Source organism: Amblyraja radiata, chromosome 32 (assembly GCF_010909765.2).
Source record: "Amblyraja radiata isolate CabotCenter1 chromosome 32, sAmbRad1.1.pri, whole genome shotgun sequence".
Lineage (NCBI taxonomy): Eukaryota > Metazoa > Chordata > Chondrichthyes > Rajiformes > Rajidae > Amblyraja > Amblyraja radiata.
Window position 1 is genome coordinate 13,392,355 of NC_045987.1, and position 19,220 is coordinate 13,411,574.

Genomic DNA, 19,220 nt, shown 5'->3' on the forward strand with positions numbered 1-19,220 from the left:
TCTGAGAGATCCTCGCTCACTGCCGCCCCTCTGTGATTCCTGCTGCTCCCCTGCTCTACGAACATGTTCTGACTCGGACTTGCCACCACAGCCACGTGTTTCTCCTCATCACTGGCCTGTGCCGCTATCTTGTGTTCCAGATCCGGTTCCAGACCTCCCAGTTTGGACCCAATCAGGATTTTATCTGTCTGAAGAAGGTTCCCGAATCGTGACCTATCCATGTTCTGCAGGGATGCCTCCTGACCCGCTGAGTTACTTCTGGACTCTGTGTCTTTTTTTTGTAAACCAGCATCTGTGGTTACTTGTTTTCCCCATGTTGTTATATTAGGTATTGCACTGGATGTCAAAACAGAGCTGGACACTGTTTGACACTGCAGTGGATGTGCAATGCCCTTCACGTATCATAAGTAGGTCGTGCAATGCAGAAGATCCAGAAATGATTATCGGCAATCCATCAAACCAGGGGCTGGTGGATCAGGTGGATCACAGATAATACTTTGCCAAAACTGTGTCCTTGGATGGAGAGCCACAATTGTCCCCTTGCTGAGTGATTTCTTAATTCCCTTTGTTATTATCTGGATTTATTGTTAAAATAAAAGAAAAATCAAATTAGTGACTACATAATTTTAATTTCCTTTAATTAGCTCCACATATTTAATGTGTCGTGCCTTTATAATATAATTCCATCTTTTTTTTTTTTTAATTCCTTGGCAAAAACTTCACTAGTGGGAGTGGAATAGATGATGACCTTTGAAAAGTCGGGAGCTTGGGAAAACATGCCTTAAACAAAAAAAAGTCATCTAAATTTTTTTTTTTTTCAAGTGGTACTTCAACAACATTTAACTGGCTTTCCTAATAAGACCTCTTAATGAATTAAGCATATGTTCTCCTACTTTTTGTGGCTTACCATCCCCATTTCTCAGTTATCAGTTTTACTCTTCTGTCCAATCAACCTCTATCAACACTCCTGTCTTTCCCCATGTCGTGTATTGGTTTATATTAACCTCTACACCTAGCTACCCTGTTAACTGATACCTAGGTTGCAGGACATCATGGCAGACCAATTTTCAATTGTGTCAGGCACCAGGAACTGCAGGTGCTGGTTTACAGAAAAAGATGCAAAGTACTGGAGTAACTCAGAGTGTCAGCCAGCATCTCCGGGGAACATGGATTGGTGACGGTTCGAGTCAGGATACTTCTGAAGAAGAAGAATCTGAAGAAGTGACTTGCAAAACCAGGGCAATTTTATTCTGACTTTGCAGCCAGCAACAGGAATAACAAACAATTAGCCATGTTAAAATGGGCAGTATTTGTCTTTGTGTTGTCCTTTTAGGATCTAAACAAGGTAATTATTGAATTCACAGAAGGATATTATGAATTGTTGTTGAATTTCAAGTACTATTTAAAGTAAATCAGGCTGTCTTTTTTTTTTTAATGCCATGCGTTCCCAGGCTCCCGACTTTCCAAAGGTCACCATCCATTCCCCCACCACAGCCATGAGCAATTCCTTTTCCTCTGAATTCAAACAATTATAAATGTTTGAACGATATGGTAAAGACACCTGACACCCAGAACCTGTATAGTTAATTAAAGCTAATTAGAGTTATGTAGTCAATAATTTGATTTTTGTTTACGAAGTTGGTTTACAAATCCTGTGGTCTGCTGGTCATAAATTATGGTGACTTTATTGCCCTAACTAATTTGTATTATTTCGCAGGAATCTTTCAAAGAAGTATCAGCCAAAAAAGAACTCCAGAGAAGAGGAGGAACAGAGGTGAGCGCTCCTTTCAAGTTCCAAACACCAACGTGATCAAACAAAACGTCTGTCTGCAGTGAAAGTATCCAGATACCATTAGTGTTATCCTTGGGTGTTTTCAATGTAAACACAAGTCAGTTGCTCTTTGAGAATATGAAATGGTTGTTATTATTAAAGTTAACCGGGAAGTTGCAATTGCCTGTTTCCAACAAAATATTTTGTGTTTGTCCCGGTACACAAAAAAGAAAGCTGTATGAATGATGGCCTGCCAATGCTTTTGCAGTGGAAAACTATTCTGATCATGAACCTCGATTGTCCCTGAAAGAACTGCTGCGTTTGTTCTTAACCAGAGCTAAAAATTATCACTGAGAATGATTTTAATGAAAGGGTTTGTTCCCACTCAGGAAGAATTTGTGGTTACTAGTGAAGCCCTTTTCCATTTCTTTGTTAGATACCTACTTTTGATATTTTGGATTCCATTTGTAATGTATTTAAGCTAAAAACACCATAATGATGGGATATAACCATATATTTTCAACTTGACCAGTCAAATCAAATGTACTGCTAACATTTCTGTTGTACTATGATAAAGTTTGGGGTCAATAATTTAAAAACATAGACATTAGGTGCAGGAGTAGGCCATTCGGCCCTTCGAGCCAGCACTGCCATTCAATGTAATAATGGCTAATCAACCACAATCTGTACCCCATTCCTGTCTTCTCCCCATATCCCTTCATTTTCCTATCCCTAAGACCTCTATCTAACTCTCTTTTGAATGCATCCAGTGAATTGGCCTCCACAGAGATTTCCACAAATTCACAATCTCTGTGTGAAAAAGTTCTTCCTCATCTCAGTTCTAAATGGCCTACCCCTTACTACCCCTTATTCTTAAACTATGGCCCCTGGTTCTGGACTCCCCCAACATCGGGAACATGATTCCTGCATCTAGCATGGCCAATCCTTTAATAATTTTTATATGTCTCTATAAGATCCCCTCTCATTCTTCTTAATTCCAGTGAATACAAGCCAAGTCGCTCCATTCTTTCATTATATGACAGTCACGCCATCCCGGGATTTAACCTTGTGAACCTACGCTGCACCCCCTCAATAAACACTTTACTGAACAATGCCAAGAGGAACAAAACAAACTGTGACAGTTAAAAAGCATTGGAGTTGCATGAAAATCACATTGGAGCTTAGGTTTCACTATTCCATCTTTCTTCTGAGACTTCAAATGTTAGGGAGAACCTTCCCCCCCCCCCCCCCCCCCCCCCCCCCCCCCCCCCCTTCTGTAATTGATGACATTGTTCTGAACAGTGATATTGATGCCAGTTACTTGAGTACAATCTGGGCAATACTATAAATTGATGGAAAAACAAATGCTGGAAGATCTCAGCGGGTCAGGCAGCACTTGTGGAAGGAATGGACATGCAAATTTTTGGATGGGGAACCTTCTGATTGGAGTAGGGGGGAGAAAGGTGGGAAGGAGAGCTGGCGGCAAGTGGTAAAAGGATTTTCGTGAGCGAGGTGTGATTGGCAGATGGGTGGAGTAAGTGGCAAAAGCTAGCAGTGAAAGTGGGCCAAAAGAGTCGGAAAAGGAGAAAAGAGAAAGAATGAAATATAAAGCCGGAAGGGAGATGGAATGTAAAGTTGACATTCTGGTGTCAGCATCATACCTTTTATGTTTCTGTGTTCAGTGAAATGTGGTCTGATGATCTAAAATGTCAACATATTTTCTGACAAAGTCATGCAACATTCACAATTTGTAGTTTAGCATATTTAGTACAATCAATTGCAAATTCATGATACATTTTTGCACTGGTTTATTTTAAGGTTTTCTTTACCCTAGTCCTAGGTTTCGGAATTTAAAAGATTAGGAACAGATATGTTTACCCAAGATGAGTAAAATGTAACTGAATATTTTGCAGGTTCACATCCTGCCGAGCCTTCATGACTCTTCTGAATGAAATGAATGACTACGCAGGCCAGCATGAGGTCGTTGCTGAGAATATGAGTGGGATGATATTTGCAGAGCTGGCTCGTTACATCCAGGAGCTCAAGCAAGAAAAGAAAATGGTAAATCAATTATAATTCTTGGCAATTTATGCTGTTGCTGCAATGATTTCAGTTGTTTTTGAACAACTTTTCATTAATTCATGTGTAGGAAGGAACTGCAGTTGCTGGTTTACACTGAAGCTAGACACACAATGCTGGAGAAACTCAGTGGGACAGGAAGCATCTCTGGCGAGAAGGAATGGAAAACATCACCCATTCCTCTCCAGAGATCCTGCCTGTCCCACTGAGTTAAGGGGCTGTCCCACTGCGGCGACCTAATTGACGAGTTTAAAAGAGTTTAGGAGAGTTTGACAAATTTCATGTTGAAGACTATGTTAAAGACTAGCTTCGACTAGCTTCGGGAAAATTGAACACCGAATAGTGGACAGTGAAGACGACCTCCTTCGACCTCCCTTCGACTATTTTGAAGACTATCTACGACTACCTTTGACTACCCTCGATTACCTACGAATAACATGCCGACCTACTACGACCTACTTCGTCTAAACCTACGAGTAACAAAAGTATCGATTTTTTTCCATGGCGACCTTTTTTTACTCACGGGCATTTTCCAACATGTTGAAAAATACGCCGCAACCTAGCTGAGGCCTCGAGTACGCGGGGACTACTCTCGAGCATGAAGGAGAGTTACAAAGACCTCCTAGTACCTCGTGTCGACCATGCTGCGAGTATGAGTCGAGGGCAAACTCGCCAGAACTCGCTGATTAGGTCGCCGTAGTGGGACAGCTCCTTTACTCCAGCATTTTGTGTCTATCTTCACTAATTAAGCTACGTATTTTGGAATTATTTCTGTGGAACTTGCACTTCTTCTAAATTGTACGGTTAAAATTTCAGATAAATTATATTATGCTGTGAGTAATTCTCTTTAGGACTAGAGTTTAATTGGAAAAAACAAAATTGAATCTCTGCCATTTTTAGTCGTGTTCACAATTCATCTTTACTTTTTAAAAATATTCAGGAACCTTTTGCTCATAGAAACATAGAAAATAGGTGCAGGAGTAGGCCATTCGGCCCTTCGAGCCTGCACCGCCATTCAATATGATCATGGCTGATCATCCAACTCAGTATCCTGTACCTGCCTTCTCTCCTTACCCCCTGATCCCTTTAGCCACAAGGGCCACATCTAACTCCCTCTTAAATATAGCCAATGAACTGGCCTCAACTACCTTCTGTGGCAGAGAATTCCACAGATTCACCACTCTGTGTAAAAAATGATTTTCTCATCTCGGTCCTAAAAGACTTCCCTCTTATCCTTAAACTGTGACCCCTTGTTCTGGACTTCCCCAACATCGGGAATAATCTTCCTGCATCTAGCCTGTCCAACCCCTTAAGATTCCTTGGAATTAAATGTTCCATTTTGGACTTGCTTTGTCAACATAAATTAGTTCAAGATAAGATGCCCAATGAAGCTGTCGCCTGGAAGACTGTTGGTCTCTTCATGTGTGTTCCTGCACAAACGAGGAACTTTTCTTTGCCATTATGTTTATTCTCTTGAAAGCGCTGCAGCCTTCACGATCTGATATTGTGATTGCTGGCAAAATGAGGCAACAGTCCACGATTGTTAAATTTGAACTAAGTGCCTCAGAAGGTGCCCATTCCCCACCACCTTACCGAAGTTAGAAACTTGAACATTTCCTTCCTGATAAACCACTGTCCTCAACAGATTTATCTGGAAATCCCTCAAGTTTACAGGCAAGAGTAGAACGTGGAGGGAAGTTTAGCCCAGGATAATTCTAAGTATTTTGCACCTTAGCATGCCCACATGAGTTCTTTAAACGAGCTCTTAGAAGTTACAGGTTGTGCCAGCACGAGACCTGTGCTTATAGTAGAAACATGAATGTTGAATTCTCCAATTTTTGTTAACCTGTAATTTACCCCCCTCCTCTCTCTTCTCTCCCTTGTGCCCCACCTCAAACTCTCACCTATTTCTCCCCTCCGCACCCACTTATTTTTTCTACTTTCTTCCCCCAGGCTTAACAATCCATAACTCTTCAGACCTGTCTCACCTACTATTCTTATCTCCACCCTTAGTTCCAACTAACTGCATGTCAAAAGAAAACCCTCACCTGTGTTAACCTATTACCTGCCATGATTTATCATCGCCTCTTCCTTTTTCCGAGCTTTCGTCTCCCAATATCCAGCTTTCTTCTCCCCCCTTCAATCAGTCTGAAGAAGGGTCTTAACTCGAAATGTCACCTTATCCATGTTGTTCGGAGATGCTGTCTGACGTGCTGAGTTACTCCAGCATTTTGTGTCCGTTTTACCTGTATTGTTGAGGACATAAGAAACAGGTGCCAAACATGGCAATGTTTTACAATTATGTCTCTTTGATATCCTTGGGCCCTTCATTACCTAAAAATTCCAATCTACGGAATGATGAGAGAGTCGCCTGTAACTCAGTGTTACAGTGACCGCCTTGTCCGTCGGTGTCACCTGTATCCGTCAGTGCCGCCTGGCAGTTTAACACTTTGACAGACAGTGTGCACCACATGTTACACAATGACAGACCCATAACTATCTGTGTTGTACTGCCAAGTTTAGAATTCAATTAGGGCCTAGAAGGTAGGATTGGTCTTGCCTTGGCCCCGGGACCAATACCAAACTAGGTTTAGCCACACATGGCAGATGTGTATCGCCCCAGCTAGTAATTAGTCAGTCATGTAAGAAACTATAACAAAACACAAAGTGCTGGAGGAATTCGGCAGGTTATGCAGCATCTGTGGAAGGAATGGACAGACAATGTTTCAGGTTGGGATCCTTCTTCAAACTGATTTTGGGGGGGGCGGGGAAGGGGAAGCCAAAATGCTTGGCAAGTGAAAGGTGGATACTAGTGAAGAGGGTGATTGGCAGATAGGTGGAGTAAGTGACAAAGGCAAGACATGAAAAATAGGCAAAAGATGTTGGTAGTTTGGGTACAGTGTGATCATTGGGCAGTAGGCTTAATTCACAAGTAAAACTATATTGTGGAGCAAAGGAATACTGGTGATGGATACGTCAGACCTAGCACGGGGGTGGAGGGGGGATTGAATGTCATGGAGTTGTCGAGATAGGATCACACCAAGTGTGCAGGGCAGGAATGGCAAGGGAAAAATTGCTTTTGGCATTGCTGTTGGTTGGGCGGATGGTGCAGGAGTCATTGGGGGAGAAATATCTTGGACTTTGTGTACGTATTAATGAAATTGAATTGTGGATGCATTCCTGCATAGAAGAAGGCTGCTTGGGCCAGCAACAGTGTCAGCTCTACTTGAGCAATGCAGACAATTGCATTTTTTTGACTCTTTCCCCATTAACCTGTGAATTATTCTTTCCCAAGTGCCGACACAATTCACCTTGTTAAAGCCTTGATCGACTCTCTGTAAACATTAAAATACACCCTTTAAATCTGTGCGTTATTTTTCCCAGGCTATGCTCCCTTGAAACATTTTTGGATGTTTCAGTTGTGCCCGTAACATTATACTAAAGCGAGTTATTGTTGTTGCAAATGTTGTATTCATTTTTGTTTCGAAGCTGTTATTATGAACTGAATACATAATTAATTTCCGCCTCCAACTCATAGGAGGTGCCTAGACTTCTTTCAGAGCAGAAGGAATTAATCAGTACCTCAAAAGGCTGAGTGGGAAAAGGCAATTCCCACTTTGCCCAAAGGTCCCATATTTGAACTGGTCTGTGCTGAATTAACAAATTGTAACTGGGACAATGATCTGGTGCATTTCAGCTCAGTCTCTCTCACACAGGGAGGGGTAGATTAAACTGTAGAGCTCTGTCTACATTCCCACTGATGTGCACCTCGACATACAGTGACACTCATTCAGTGTCCTTTGATGTTGAATTAATGGGATTACATTTTAAACAGGAAATTCAAGATGTGTGTGGAGCCAGTGTTGAATCTGTAACATGACTTTAACAATGACCACTACTTGGAATGTTTCATTTTGCATTTTAATATTTGCTTGGTGGGCATGGACAAGGTGGGCCGAAGGGTCTGTTTCGGTCCTGTACAGCTCTATAACTCTCCGAAATTGATCAGGTTTTTACACAACTTGCCGCAGTGCTGCTAACAGAAAAGTGTTTATTAAGTTGATGTACATTTGGTTATTTAATCACTTTTGTTTTATGAGAAGTAACTTTTCGCCCAAGCAGGATTACTGTGCTTGTGGCTGTTGCCTATCCACTGATATCTTTCCCAGTTGTTCTTTATACATGCGAGAGTCCAGGAGAATAGATGCTGTCTTGCTTTATTGGAGAATAACTCGCATCAGGTCCTGGCTTAACCCCAAACTATCCTCACTTGTACATTTTTCATGAAGGAATATTGGATGAATATCAGGAACGAGGGCCCACACTAACTTCACTCTCCTTCCCAGCTGGAGGCTGAGGCCAGGCGTTCGTATTCTGGCTGCTCCTTTGGCTGAGCGTGAATGCAGATGGGATATCACCCCCTGCTCCCAGTTCCACACAGAGCAACCACAAAGTGTCATATTGGGGAACCATGGGCATGGAACCTTGTTTGGAAGCAAACCTTTTTTAATTTCATTTATCTGAAATGAAAAATATATACAAAACAAAAAAAACATGCAGAACTTGTAATACATTCCTAGTGTGCCTCTGCATTCAATATTGCTCGTGTTATATCCAAGCTCCCTTTTCCCTTGCACATCGCACCATAACCACTTATGTGGCCCCTGGGGTGAAATCTCTTCCCCTGTTTGAGGGATGTCCTCACCAAACTCAGTCCCTCAATGTCCAGCAGCAGAAAGATCCTAGATTGTGGTCCTCCATCGCAGAGCCTCCACATTGGCTGCACCAGGCTTCAGTGCGTCCCTCACTATTTACTCCTGCAGTCTAGAATGGACCCTTGGTCATCCAGCACAGCAAGATGTCCACAAGGGAAATGTGGCCGACTGGCCCATTCCCTGTTGGGAGCAGATGGCCATGCCCTCTATGTTGCTCTCTGCTTGTCTGAGGCAAAATACTACAGCCTACCATGTTCACCTTACATGAAGGTGATAATGCCCAGCTCAATCTAACCATGCAGCTCCAGACTCAAGTGATTAATTGTCACATGTACTGGCAATGGAACAATTAAATTCTAATTTGTTCTGGCCTCACAGATCCATTAACGTAATAGCACAGAGAGAAATCTATAATAACCAATGAAACCATAAATCCTTAACCATAATACTAGGTAATTATAATAGTGTAACAGCGCAATTGGCAGTATCACAGTCCACTGAAGACCATAGTCACTGAGTACTGGAGTAACTCAACAGGTCTGCATCTGCAGATCCTTGTGTCTACATAGTTACTGAGGTAGTTGGTAATGTTGTGCAATGTTCAAGAGCCTGGTTGCTGGGAAGAAGCTGCTCTTGAACCTGGGTGTCGTGGTTTTCACACTCCCATACTTTTTTCCTGATGGTCGCAGTGAGATGAGGATATGGCCTCGTATGCCCAGATGAGGAGATGAGGGTGGTGTGGGTCTTTGATAATATTAGCTGACTTTGAGGCATCACTTCCCTTCAGTGATGTGGAGGTCTGTAACCTGTGATGGACCAGGTAGTGCTTGTTATTCTTTACAGCCTCCGTTGTTCCTGGGTGTCCGCGTTGACGAGCCTGTCAGGAACTTGGCAACCATTCCACACTCGACCACCTGTGCCAATATTGAGGGGAAGATTGTTCTTTATTGATATGGTTTACTAACAATGTAAGAGTTTTTCCTTGACTGTGAAAGGTCAAAGCTTTATGTTGCACTTCTAACTGCATGGAGGAAGTATGCAACTATATTTTTATAAGTGAAGAACCTAGCTAGCATTCACAGCACTAATATTATTTGGGGGGCAGATCTTAGCCTGAGGCAGCAGCCAGGAATCAACATCTATAATTGCCTGAGTCTGTAAATTCCTTATCTGGATGTGTACGGCTTATCTGACTGGACCTCTGCTTCCTATAGTTTAGCAGCGTGTTATCAGTGGTGACAGGCCCTATGGTGGTAGAAAATGTTGGCATGCCCCATGAAATGTAGCTGACAGCTGGCAAAGCAGGTTTTGCAGCTGTGGATCAGAGGGCCTGAGCAAAAGGGAGAGGCTGGGCAGGCTGGGACTTTATTCCTTGTAGTGCAGCCAGACTGAGAGGTGATCTAAAAGAAATGTATACAATCGCGAGGGGAATAGATAGGATAAATGCTAAGTCTATTTCACAGAATAGGGAAATCAAGAACCAGAGGATACAGGCTTAAGGTGAGAGGGGAAAATGTTAATTGGAGCCTGAGGGGAAACCTTTTCATAGAGTGGTATATGGAACAAGCTGCCGGAGGATGTAATTGAGACAGGTACAATAACAACACTCAAAGGGTTTTGACAGGTACGTGGATAGGAACCGTTTAGAGGGAGATGGCCGGCATATGTGCCCAGTTGAGATGAGACATCTTATAGCAATGTTACAAAATTTTGAGATTTTAAAAATCAAGTCTGTAATTTATCCCATCAGATAAAGCATAAAAATAAGTTTAATTTGACACCTAATTCACTTTCATATCTCAAGTATTTAAAAAGTTATGGCCATTTTCATACTGGGAAATGAGCATCTTGTTCCCTATTGATTTTCTATGGACATAACAAAAAAGCTGTGATCGTGAACAGTCAAAAGCCCATAACTTTCTTAAAAATTAAGAGAACTGAATGAAATTTTCAGTTATCATAGATTGAAGCATTCTGAAACAAATATAAAATAATCTTACTTGGATGACCTGAAATTAAAGTATATAATTAGTTAGTTACCTAATTGTAGCTAATTTCAGACTTCAATTACTAGATCTAAACATCTATCCATTTCTTAATAAATGATTAACATTTTTAAATAGCCTAAATGTCCAAATAATATTCACAAATAATTCACAATAAAACATGATTTTTAAATCTCATTTACATTAATTTATAGGCCAAATGGAAGGAATTTAGTGTTCAATTGCTGTAAATAAATGCCCATTTAAATCAGCTTTCCAGTGGGTCCCTGTGGAACGCGCTGGTTTAGAACGTTCACATTGCGGTAGATTTGTGCCCCAAATGCCGAGAAAAATACTGCGCGATATAATGGGCCCAAATTGAGCTACTCGCAATATTAAACTTTGTATAAAGGGATCTTTAGAAGCCCTTTTTAATGTAAAAATATACAACCTAACTTCTGCTATTTGCTTTATGAGACCCTGCGGTTGCTGGCTGTCGCGGGTTTAGAGATTGATTTTTAAACTACTATAACTATTATTCAAGGCCTTTAAACCTAATAATAGCTTTTGCGACGGGGTCTTCCAGCGATTTTTCGTTAATAATTAACTAGGCTGAACATTTTCGATTGGAACAGCTTAGAGAAAATCGCGTTTTAAACCCGCCCCCTCTAAACGGCGCCAAAATCGCGCACACCCTCAGCAGCAGATCTTCAACGACGCTTCAGGTAGGCTTTGCAACATACCTACATCTTAGTTGGCATGGACAAGTTGGGCCAACGACCTGTTTATTTCCATGTTGTATAACTCTGACTCTAAGATTTGTTTTTTGATTATTTTTTTAAATCATGGAAGCTCAGAGAGAATCAAAATTGAATTAAAATAATCAACAAAATAAAGTTAACTAAAAACATTTTAAAATAATTTAGGAAGTATGAATGATTACAAATATTTTTTAAATAAATATCTAGTCCTTCCTGTATACCTACAAATTCTTGGCCCTATAATCCCCATTGAAATCCTTGAGCCTTGGGTTGTATACGATAGACAAAGTGCGTGGACAGAGTTGGCCTTTTGATTCTCTAGACAAATGAGCTGATGCACTTTGGGAAGTCAAATTCTAATAGGAAATTTAGAGAACTGGCAGGCACCTGAGGAGTGTGGATGCACAGACTGTGCTTGGGTACAAATCCATAGCTTCCTGAAAATGGTGACACAGGTGGACAGTTTTTGGATAGAAGGCACTTGACAGGTGTGCCTTTGCAGCCTGGGAAATTGAATATAAGTGTTGGGACATCGTGGTGCAGTTGTACAAAACAGAAGTTAGACAGCACTTGTATTGTCTACATTTCTACTAGCCTCAGTACAGGAAGGATGTGGTAGCAACAGAGAGATGGCAGAAGAGAATCACCAGGACGTTGCCTGGAATAGAAGGCTCTAGTTATATGGGGAGACTGCATGGGCTGGGTTTACTCTCACTGGAATGTGGGAGGATGAGGGGTGTTCTTATCGGGGTTTATAAAATGATGAGGGGCTTGGATAGTATCGATAGTCGGTCTTGTTCCCAGGTCAGGGGAATCTCGAAATAGAGGGCACTGGTTTAAGGTGAGAGGGGAGAAATGTAAAGAAAATGTGAGGGGTGAGGTGATGTCTGTGATGTCTTTGCAATCAATGTAACAGAAACTCGTGCATGAGCCTCGTGACTGAGGTCAAGTGACCTTCAAGATAAAAGGCAGTGATTGCAGAATAAACGGGCTCTTGCTCTGGAACACAAACCCGGTGTGGACCTGTCCTTTGTGCTAGTCACAACGAAGCCTTACCTCAGACGAGAATACCTTTACACATATAGAGGATGATGAATATATGGAATGAACTGTCTGAGCAGTTTCAAAGGCATTTAGACAGGTATTTTGATACGAAAGGAACAAAGAGATACAGACTAATGTGGGCATGGGGCGGGCAGGCGGGGGGGGGGGGGGGGGGGGGGGGGGGATTAGTACAGATTGCTATCAGGATCGGTATGGATGAAATAGGCCGATTATGTACTGACTATGTACTGTGTTTCTATGCCAACGTCAGGGTTGTATTGGTGTTTCAAATGATGAAATCAAATGATTTCAATTGGAATATTTGTCAATTGCCACCCAGATCTAGTACAGGGATTTTTTTTTTTTAAACTGCAGTGTTGGGAAATTAAACAGAACAGAAAATGTTGAAAATACTCATCAGACTGGACAGCATCTGTGGAGAGAGAAATGGAGTTAACGTTTCATGGAGAAAATGTTTGCCAAAACTGGAGAAATGAAAACAGTTTACTTTTAAGTAGTAGATAGAATGGTGGTGGAATGGATAGGATGAAGGGAGCATCTTCGATGGGCTGGGGCCAGGGTTGTTGTCGATGAGGGCAGTTGGCTAAATGATTGTACCCTGCAGAAGTCTTGAATGTAATCATGTATAGTCTTTCCGCTGACTGGTTAGCACACATCAAAACGCTTTTCACTGTAACTCGGTACACGTGATAATAAACGAAACTAAAACTAAGATTAATACTAGCCGTGAGAGAGAGAATTGGATAGAGGAATGTTACGCCTGTTAAATGCAGAACAGAGCGGTGGGGAAATGCCTTGCTGGCCCAACCGTTTACGCTGTGACTGCAGGGATTATTTTCATGACCACAATTGTTCACGTTTGGTCCTGTCAAAAATAGGTCTTGCAAGCTATTTAAAATGAACATACTTTGCACAGGCCATACATGTTTTATGGATAATGCAATGCGTTTCCCTTTAAGATCAATGCACCACTTTGTGGTTTCATTAAAAAAAATTTGAGTTTACAACAGTGGGCGTGTTTGTGTACCCAAACATTATCTTATTCTAAATTAGAGTTTTAAGATATATTCAGCTCTTTCCTATTTATTTGTTATTGTGTGGTTTGAATGTTGGAGGCAAGTCCAACATTTATCGCCCTTCTCTTGTGCTCGTAGATAGTGGCGAAACAGTCAGTCTGGTGGTAGCATTTCCACAAAGGCTATTAGGGTGTGGTTTACAGGATCTTGGCTTGGGATTGATGAAGAAATGGCAATATATTTACAGCTGGCGAGAAACTTAGGAGGTGAATTTGTAGGAACAAATCTTAGAGTCTGAACAGGGACCCAAAACGTCACCTATCCATGTTCTCCAGTGATAAGGCCTGACCCCCCCCCCCCCCCACCCCCTCGAGTTACTTGAGCATTCTCTAAGGTGAATTTGTAATTGATCGACTTTCCTTGTGCCAGCTGCCTTTGTTCTTATGGATGATAATGATTTTAAGTTTAGGAAATAGATGGAGAAAATCGTAGTGAGTTCCTCCAGTGCATGTATAGGTGGTAAGCATGGCAGTCATAGTGTGCTGCAGATCCATTGAGCGAATATGAGGCATAGTGGGATTATGCAGTTCAAGGAATGTACCATGTACTGAGTAAGAAAAATGGCACTTAAAAAATATGTGGACAGGTACATGGATAGGGAAGGTTTAGAGGGATAGAGGCCAAACAAGGGCAAATGGGACTAGCTGTGATGGATCACCTTGGTCAGCATGGACAAGTTGGACCTCGGGGCCCGTTTCTGTGCTGAATGATTCTATGACTCGATAGTGTTGATCTGCTTGAGTGCTGTTAAAAGTTGCACTCAAACAAGTGAATGGAGGGCATTCTACTGCACTGCTGACTCGAGCCTTGTGAATGATTGAAACTTTGGGGAGCCAGGAAGTGAGGCATTTGCTCTTGTACTGAAAGTCTGTATGTAACTGGTGCAATTATGTTTTTGATCAATGTGCTATTTACGTGAGATTTGCCATAATTTTTACCACAATTTTTTTTTCGTTGTTGGTTTCTGTTAAAAATATTATTGATTTGAATGTATTGGCTGTGTTCTGCCACATTTGTATACCTTGACATCGATTACACATTGTGTGAATGGAATGTTTCTTTGGTCCTTTCCAGTGCTTTTTTGTTTGTAGACGAAAAGGTGCTGGTATGCACATCAATTAAAAATGAAGTTACATTTATCAACAACTTTTCCCAAAGAACCTATGGTGAAGGGACTGTCATTTTGGGCTGGAGAGGAGGTTTGCTGGAGAATAAGAAACAGAAAATGGACATCAGTGTACTTTGTTCTGAAAGGCCAGATGTACTGAGCTGTTGCTGCAGGGTCTTCAAACCTTAACAGGACATATAAATAACCAGGATGAAATCACTGAAGATACCGTTCTAAATGTGTTCATGACACAAAGATAAGGTGAACACTCAATCTTTTTCCTAGGGTAGAGGGCACTGGAACTAGAGGGCATACGCTTAAAATGAGAGGGGAGAAAAATTTAAGAGAGACTGCAGGGGAAACAATTTCCACTTGGAGGGTCGTCCATAGCTGGAATGAGCTGCTTTAGAAGCTGATACAATTACGGCTGTTATAGGACATTTGGACAGATATATGGATAGCAAAAGTTTAGAGGGATATGGACCAAATGCAGGTAAATGAGAGTAACCCAGTATGCCAACTTGGTCAGCATGCTCAAGATGGACTGAAGGGCCTCTTACTATGCCGTACAGCACTATGACTCTATAGGTAGGGAAGCAAATTGTAAAGATGACGATAAAGAAATTACAGAGGGTTATGGAATGGCTTATTGGATAGGCAAAGAGCAGGCAAATGAGTATATAATTGAAAATGGGAAATTATCTATTTTAACAAGGGAGAAAAAAACGTGTTATCCAGAAATGGTAAGAGCATGCAGAACTATGATATGCACAGAGGTGTGGGCTACCTGTTGCATGGTTCGCAAAAGGCATTAATGAGCAGATACTGCAGTCAATTAGGGGTGCTTGCAGAACATTATTGTTCATTGAATGAATACAAAAATAAGGGGGGGGGGGTATGGGGAAGGGTGTTGGTCGCCACAGACGCAGCTCGCACTCTGCTCACCCCGCACCTTCAGCTTTTGGCCTCGTGCAGTAGCTCCTGGTCCCACTCCGGCTTCACTCAGAGACTTACGTTTCAACTCAGCGGCTCCCGGCACATCGTGCTGGTCGCCGCAGAAGCAGCCCACACGCTGCTCCCTGCTCCCCGCCCGCACGCTGCTCCCCGCCCGCACGCTGCTGCCCGCCCGCACGCTGCTCCCCGCCCGCACGCTGCTCCCCGCCCGCACGCTGCTGCCCGCCCGCACGCTGCTCCCCGCCCACACACTGCTCAACACACTCCGCTCCTTCAGCTTTATTCTCCTCGCCGCCGGTAATTGACAGCGGGTGCCGGAACGGGCAGTTTTTACAATTTTTAAACCTTCATAACGCTTGTACTATTTCACCGATCGGAACAAAACTTGTTGCACTTGCAGCACAGGAGAATGGCGAGTAAGGTGGCGAAAAATCATAGCGCTATCGGGTACCATTTTTGCGCAGATTTAAAAACAACACAAACCGGAAGAGGACAAGATGAGAGTTATAAGTATATAGATGGATTAGTTTATTTTGAGATTAGTTTATCTTGGCATTATGTTTGGCATGGACATTGAGGGCTGAAGGGCCTATTCCTATATTGTGTTCTGTGATAATCCCAATGTTCCTTCAGCAGTAAAATCAGTAATCAGGGGACATAGATTTAAGGTGATAGAAAAATTAGAGATAATTAGAAAAATGAGAGGTTAAGAAAATGCCCAAGGATATTGCTGTTTGAACTTTGTGGCCGAGCAGGTTGATTGATGCAAAAACTCTCACCAGCTTTTAAAAATGCACCAGCTGAACATCTTGGAGTAGTTTGTTGCATTTACATTTTATTTCTGTTATGTGCAATACTTAATAACGTTCCTGTTTATAAAGGCGCCTGGTCTAGAGTTTTTATTGTTTTTCAGGCACGACTGGAAAATTTTATTCATCTGTGAATTAAGTGATTTTCCAGCTATAGCAAGCAGAAATACAAAAAAAAAAACAGACAGCTTCCATATATGCGATAGATGATATCTTTATGTGCCTCTACATGTAGCTGATTTTTGTTTGTAGCATTTATGGCTTTTTGTGTCTATGCACTGGGTCTTAAATGTTATTTTTATGATGTTCTTCATGCTGAAATACTTCAGTGTTTTATGGAAAGAAATCTTAACTCAGAATTGCCTCTTTGTAATATATCATCTTATTGAATTTAAGATTACATTTCTCTTTCTAAAGTCTTTCCAACAATCACAAGAGCTTCATTTCTCACATGGCAGCAGTATCTCTTGCCTTTAATCACAGCATGTGGTTATGATGAGTACTTGCTCGAGCAGTGTGTGCATGGCACTCCAATGCCCTCAATGTTTGGACAAAGTTATTGTGATAACAACAAATCAGACTATTAATAGTGCTGAGCATTTGACACCAAGTTGTGTCTTTGAAAGATTGATTGTCAAGAATGTTTAATTGTCACATGTACTGCCAATAGGATAACAAAACTCTTACCTACAGCAGCTTAAACAGCCCAAATAAATATACACAAATAAATATGTAATGATCTATAAGACAATAAATTATTTGCCAGTAATCGGTCCTTGATTGATGTTAATGGTTCATGGAAAGGCTCAGCCATTTTGGATGTTATTTGATGAAGTCGACAAAGTACATTTTAAAAGTATATATAATGTTGTTCATACCAATGATATCCATTACTGTTTTAGACCCAATTTAATAATTAAAAAGAGTTCATATTAAAATTAATTGCAAAAAAAGGAGAGAGTTTTTAATGGCTAAGTTGTATCATTGTTTATTTGAGAGAGCGTTTTGCTGAATAATAGCTTCAGGTAGGTATCCTTACTCCAGTGTTGTCCTGACTGGTTTCAAATCTACTGTCCAGTCCAATATATTCCAACTCCTGTTGTGCAGAATAAATCCCGCTCATCATCTCTCCCTCTCGTGTGTACTGTTTTATTTCAGAAGTATCTTTAAGCAGAGTGAATCATTCTATTTATTAAAGGAGCAAAATACAAACTGCTGGAGGAACTCAGTGGATCAGGCAGCACTTGTGGAGGGAATGGACGGATTATGTTTCTGGTCATTCATACTTCTACTGACACATCTATGCATAAATGGAGTTTATAACAATGCCATCAGCATTTTAATTTGGAGATTGGTACAAAAATGGATTTAGTTGCTAAAGCTAATTTATCCCAGCCCCAAGATGGAGATCCAGGTGTTTTCCAGGTGGTAATCTGGGTCGGATAACCAGATATTTCCTTAATGTGACGTTGGTTCAGTTCCTCTGATTGAAGCTGTAACCATGTACTCATTGATTAGATTAGATAACTAGGTATATGCTGTGAGTGACTGCTACTATTCTTGCTTCACAAGTTGAGGGTGGAAATGAGTTTCAACAAGGGCCACCTAAACATCATTGACGTTGCAACGCTGAGTTCCTCCACCACCAACATCCTGACGGTGCCTTCTATCGAGAAACTGGTCAGCTAGAATCATTGTGGTGGCAATCTGAGGGAGTCTATAAAACAGTTTATATCTGAATCTTTGCATAAACACCCTTGCAACTCTGCTATGTAAGTTGGAGAATGATTTTATGTGTGTTTATTCACATTAGCACAATCAATTATTGTATTCAAATCATTTAATTATGTTCAAATCAATTTACAACTGACTCTAAGAACTTTTTACATTGCATTTATATATCAAGGAAATGTTCTAAGATGCTTCAGATGCCCATGAAGAATATCAGCTACTATGACAAATCCCACAAAATTACTTTTGCAATGTGTCTTGGAAGGTATTATAATTGTTCATATTTAAAAATACATTTAAAAGACACTTGGGTGGGTACATGGATAGAAAAGGTTCAGAAGAATATTGTGTAAATGGGGCTACCTGAGGGCATCTTGGTCGGCATGGACGAGTTGGGCTGAAGGGCCTGTTTCGGTGCAGTATGAGTCTATGACAACTTAGGGAATTCTGCATTGAAGGAAGCCAGGAAGTGAAAGCAGAATTTTCTCTGCAGATTCTTGGTGGCCTTTTGCTTGCAGTTAAATTACTGCAGCCACAGAAGTCTTTCACAGGTTGCCATGCAGGATGAGAAACACAATGGTCCTCTGTCGGCAACTTTAATGGCATAAAGGCCTGTCAACCCCAGCGTTGATTGTTTGGACATCGAAATCGAACAATTGGTGTAAAATGTCAATAGAAGTGTAATTTTAAAATAAATGCTTACGGGCAAGGTCGTTGTGAGGCTTCCATGGAAGCAAAGTCTTTGAGTAGTTAGTATGCTGTTTGTCAGCACCATGAACCCGTTAATGGTTTCCTGCAGAGCCTACCACTTCCACTGTGGGTTGTCACGCACTCTACAAATGGAGAAACTGATGACGCCACACTTTCCATCGCATAGTAAATTGTTGCACTAACTGAGATGAGGCTCCATGAAACAATCCCTGACTTATTGCACCACTGGCCATTATATTGTGTGCAGCTTCTTCCAATTAACTAAATTAAATTGTTGAACTTTCTGAAAATTCCTTTCTTCGTTTTTAAAAATCCAAGGAATACTTTGTAAAGTAACCTGAGATAAATTCATGCATGCCTGGCCTTTTTGGAATAAACTAACATAGGCTTTAATGTTTGTCATTTTGTTGAATGAAGTAACTGCACTGTGCAACCACAAAAGGGTTTAACTTTGA

At 41.3% G+C, this 19,220-nt stretch overlaps 1 protein-coding gene across 9 annotated transcripts in view; it reads left to right on the forward strand.

The window, feature by feature from the left end:
- Positions 1 to 19,220, forward strand: part of fnbp1 (formin binding protein 1) — a 139,536-nt gene that overhangs the window by 51,559 nt on the left and 68,757 nt on the right. For all 9 annotated transcript variants that reach the window (XM_033049080.1, XM_033049077.1, XM_033049083.1 and 6 more), the window contains exons 3-4: positions 1,718 to 1,774; positions 3,685 to 3,832. In XM_033049080.1, coding sequence (XP_032904971.1) covers positions 1,718 to 1,774; positions 3,685 to 3,832 — 205 coding nt within the window. The remainder of the gene's footprint in view (positions 1 to 1,717; positions 1,775 to 3,684; positions 3,833 to 19,220) is intronic.